Genomic DNA, 5,000 nt, shown 5'->3' with positions numbered 1-5,000 from the left:
GGCGTAAGTGAATGAAAGTGCAAAGGCCGGAGAGGAGGTGAGTGAACCGGAGTGGGGAGAAGTATCGCTTTACACCGAAGCAGGTGCGTGGCTGAGCGGGGTCCCTCCGGGTGGGCCAAGCGCACTACCAGTACACCCGAACCGGAGGCCTGCACTGTTACCTCTGTAAGGTGAGCGGGTGGTGGAGGTAGGCGGGGTGGTAGTAGGCGGCGGCGGCGGCGGCATGGGCGGCCACTGCGGGGTCGAGCCCCAGCGGCAGAGAGGTCAGGCGGAGGTCGTCCGAGGTGGGGAAGGGCCGCAGCCCTCGTAGGTACTCCTCTGGAACGCCGCCCGGGGAAACCAACGAGTGCATCTGCCCCGGTAAACTGGAAAACACGGGAGATATGGGATCGTATGAAGATCACAGAAGCGCACGATGATGTTTGTGGTAAAAAAGATTATATTGTGTTTTAATTGCTTTGAGAAGTGCGATCCGTCTTTACCAAGCACATAAAAGACGATTGACCCTGTGTCATTGGCATCAAAATCTTAAATTGATCGAGTATTCAGAGAATAGTTTCGACAGATGCGGTCACGACTGCCCCATTGGCAGTCGGCCTAAGCTACTCTGCCAAAGATGAAGTAAGTAATGTTGAGGTAAAAAAAACACCAAAGTTTTCCATGAATATAACATGACACACAGAGACACCTTTGGAGTGTTTAAGCACTTAATAATATACTGCAGCAGGAAGAAAATCCTGCAGCACGGGAAGCAATGCGGTTTATATATTTCAAATAAAAAGGAAGATTCACCCGGGGACACAAGTTTACCAACAGACATGTTCTGCTGCTGCAGCCGAAGAATAATAAAAAGGTCTTCTGGAAGCCTGGGGGGTCCAAGGGGAATAGAACTAGCAGCGTTTAACAACGCGGGGAATAATTGTTGCTGTCTTTGATCCACCAAAGGAGCTGGCCGGTTGTTATATACACCAACATATGTTCCCAACGTTGAGGCGTTTTGTTGAAGAATTATAGTAAAAAAATAATAACATTGCGCCAGGAAAAATGCCTTTGCGGACCGGAGTGAAACGCAGCGGCCAAAATTCCAAGCCAACTTTGCTCCGCAGGGCTGCTCACCTGAGGCTCTGTATTCTGGGGTCCTGCATGATGGAGCTGGGGGTGAGGCCGAAGGGGTGAGCCAACGGGTGAGGCGAGGTGATGGCGGGAGTCCCCTTGTCCTGCTGGGCCTGGCTGCCCTCAGCGCACACGCGCTCCCGGCTGATCCCCTGCTGCGCGCCCGACTCCGCCTGACGGACGCAAGGAGTGAGACAGACAGGGAGTGAGACGGGCAGCCGGACGGGGGCGGGGTCAAGCGGAGTGGCCGTGGGCGGTTCGGATGGGATTTTGCACCGGGGCTCTTTCCAGCGAAGGGGGTAAGGAAGAGAGAGGTAAGTATTCCGAGAGGGAGAGGCTGGGCACGAGTCTCAGCAGTGGAGGAGTGGAAAGTGGGTCTGATGTGTCATAATAGGTCAAGATCAAAGTGGAAAGACGATCTCACTATCTAGCCTACTGCTTTGGCAATTTTTTCCTCACAGCCCCCCCCCCCCTCTCTCTCTCTCTGCCTCACTCTCCTTTGCTCTCTGAGGAGTAATGCATTCCAACCGCTTATATATTCATATACAGTTTCTTAATACCGGGACCTAAAACATCTGTGCGAAAAGGTGTCGCACAATACTTTCTTGGGGATTGGATTTTTTTCTTCGGGGCGAAGCACCTTGGAACGCTGTCCATCCGCCGCTCTGTCCTTGCGACGGTAACAGATAACATTCGAGGTGAAAGTCGCCGCGGTCCAACCGCAAAGAAATTAACTTTCACAGCCGGAGCCGGGGCGCGCCCGGCCGGGGCTTGCAGTGAAATCTGCTTTGCGACGCTTTGCATCGTTTTTGAATATCTCTGCGACGGAAAGGAGATTCAAACCGAGTTTACAGAGGAGGAAACGTCTCTCTCCACCCCCCCCCCCCCCCGTCTCCCTCCCTCCCCCTCTATCTCTGATCATTCGAACATGTTTCTCAGCTGAGGGGCTCTTGGGGCTCTTGGACAGCAGCCTCCAGATTCCGTGACCCTTGACCCAGCGAGACGGCCAACGTCCTTCGCAGATGCAGCTACACATGCGTGACCTTCTCTCATTGGACGGATCGCTCTGCGCTTTGTTAAGCTCTGTCCAAGGATGGTCGGCGTACAGTGAAGATAAACAAAATTTAGGGCACACTGTAAAGCTCTATAGCTTGCAACCCCCTCCCTGGCTCTCTCTCCCTCTCCCCTTCTCACTGTCTCTCTCTTTCTCTTCTTAACATCCTATTCTTTGTTTTCCTGGCCCCCCCCCCGCCCCGCCCCACCTCTCTCCTGCTCTCTGAATGTCTGAATGGGTGCCCCAGGCAGGCAGGCAGAGCCACAGAGTGTTCTTTGTGAGGGGGAGAAAGGCAGCTCTGATCCAGGGGGAAGTGGCTGCTATGGGGGCTCACCCCTGCATTGTGCAGGGGGCCTGGTTCCTCGCCCCAGCCTATATTCACTCACACACCCACAAGCAAACACACACACACACATGCATACACACAGCTCCCTGTTCACATCCTCAGCCTTTTGTGGTTAAGGGTCAAGTACACACACACACACGAACACACACACACACACACACAGACACACACATATATGCAAACAGCACAGGAAAGGCGAACACAATAGGTGCCAGTCTCTGCATCCCCCGTGAGTCTCTGCAAACCCCTCACGCGGAGCTGAGAGAGATAGCGGCGGCACACAAACAATACCGAGGCTGATCCGTGAGAGGAAAAGAGTCATAAGGGAGAGAGGGAAGGAGGAAGCGAGGAGAGGAGAAGTGGGCGAAGACGCAAGACGCGGGCAGGGATGGAGAGAGGAGAATCGTTTTGACAGTTCCCCCGTTTGACAAACCCTCAGACAATTGTTTTAATGGATCCAGCAGCGGCAGGATGAATCGCTCGTTGTGGGAGAGGGGAGCAAAAAAAAAAGGAAGAGAAGGGAGGGAGGGAAAGAAACTGGAATAAAGATAACACCAGAGGTGACATCTTGAGCCCAACTCTTCTCAAAAAACGATCAACATACACCTCCCAAACAGCAGAACCTCCAAACCACATGCATGTCGGGTAAACTGTGGGCTGATATTATAATTGTCTTTGGTGCTGATCTAATACCAACGAACACAACAATAACACCCGTCCAGATGTGATTTTTTTAATATTACGGTCCGCTACCTGTCGTCCCTCCGCCCTCCAGAGGCCGTTGCTGGTCTTGGTGGGGGCTATGGTGACCACCGGGGGGGTGCCGGGCACACCGTGGCTCCTGCTCTGGCCTAAGAGGGGCCCCAAGGAGCCTCGCTTCGGGGTGGTGACCGGCGAGCTGTGACTGGTGGCTGGAGAGGAGACGGGCGAAGCCTCACAACTGAGGGAAGAGCCTTCAGCGGTGGGGGTGGGGGAGGGTGGAGACAGAGGGATAGGGGGGCGGGGGGTCAGAGAGGGGGAGAAGGTTTGAGTTAAAACGGTGAGGGAGGGTATCAGGCCTTATGTTGAGATGAAAAAGATTACGGCATTAAACATTCCTTTCATGGTGATGAAAATGAAAGCAGATAATAAAATCTATCTGAGTCTCTGTTTGGTTCCAATGTGCTGCCCTGTGTATTAAGGTAAACAGAGACTCAATCATTTTGAGTCAAAGCGTCCAGGCCAAATAGGACAACGATAAGGGAGGCTCAAAAAGAGATATGAGTCGGATAGAAGGATACAATGTAAGGTGGTGCGATTAGCTCTGATCATTGTGTGTATGTGCATGTGTGTGCGCGCGCGTGCGCGCGCGTGCGTGTGTGCGCGTGTGCGTGTGCTCTTTGATAAGAAAAGAAAGAAGCCCGGATAAAGTGTATGAAAGGTGGTTGTATCAAAATGGAGGTGTTAAAGAGAGTAGGTGTGAAACAGGGAACGAGGTGGATGGGTGTGATTGGGAAGACAGTACGGGTGTGATTGTGGGTTTGAGTGTGTGTGTGTGGGTGTGTGTGTGTGTGTGTGTGTGCGTGCGTGTGTTCGTGTCTTTGTGCGCGCGTGTGTGTGTTGTTCTTAATCAAACCGACACTGTTACTCACTTCTATTACTCTAACCCTTACTAATCAGTGCACAAACACAGATGCACACACAGTAGTGTGAGTGCACTCGGAGACACGTACACGGGCAAACACAAAACACGAACACAAGCACGTTCAAAGGGGAATATAATGAGGTTGAAAGAGGCGGGAATGTATGCGCATACTATACAGGGCCCGTTAAAGGGAGAGGGAGTGCAACATTGGGAGAGAGAGGAGCGCAGAGAAAGAGCTAGTTGTAATTGGCCGTAATTAGATTCTCATTATAAGGAGATGAATGGAAATGGAGGAAGTAAGAGATGGGAAGAAGGAGGTCGGAATAGGTCAGCTCTTATCCAACACCTTCATTAAGACACAGATGAGCTCAGTGAACACAAACACACACACACACACAAATACAAAAATACACACGATATCAGTGAACACCATGCAGTGTCATTATTTTACATTGTACATTGATGCAAACCCATATGCATTAATGCAATATAACGAGGACCTACAAGCCAAAATGTTAGAGGATATTTAGTTGTGCTGACTGACTGTTACATCTGAATGTTGGTTTCAAAAGGCTGCAGTGTGTCATTTTTGCCTCGCTGTTCGTTTGTTTTTTTTGTAATGGACTAGTGGACACAGTTGAACGTGGCCTCAAATGACTGGAAACGCCTCAAACACAAATATGCTAAGATGTTGCCATGATCACAATGGAGATTAAACTATCAACAAAACAACAGAGAAATATGCTACACGTGCTACACAAATCCACGTGCATTATATTACTTTGGCTGCAAATATTTCAGTAAAAAAGAAAAAACTCGGTTCATGGTATTTTACGCCCTTATTTGTCCTTGGCAGGGACTGT

At 50.9% G+C, this 5,000-nt stretch overlaps 1 protein-coding gene across 1 annotated transcript in view; it reads right to left on the bottom strand.

Moving 5' to 3' along the window:
- LOC307231812 (genetic suppressor element 1-like) overlaps window positions 1-5,000 on the bottom strand; it is a gene marked incomplete at its 5' end in the record, with an annotated part of 41,665 nt that overhangs the window by 7,476 nt on the left and 29,189 nt on the right. Inside the window, 3 exons of the mRNA XM_080002657.1 lie at window positions 162-365; window positions 1,117-1,286; window positions 3,267-3,466. Of these exons, the coding sequence (XP_079858783.1) occupies window positions 162-365; window positions 1,117-1,286; window positions 3,267-3,466 (574 nt within the window). The remainder of the gene's footprint in view (window positions 1-161; window positions 366-1,116; window positions 1,287-3,266; window positions 3,467-5,000) is intronic.

The sequence above is a fragment of the Zeus faber genome, assembly GCF_960531495.2.
Source record: "Zeus faber genome assembly, chromosome: 6".
NCBI classification, from domain to species: domain Eukaryota; kingdom Metazoa; phylum Chordata; class Actinopteri; order Zeiformes; family Zeidae; genus Zeus; species Zeus faber.
Note: the sequence above shows the minus strand (reverse complement) of the source record. Positions and strands in the feature narration are given on the sequence as shown.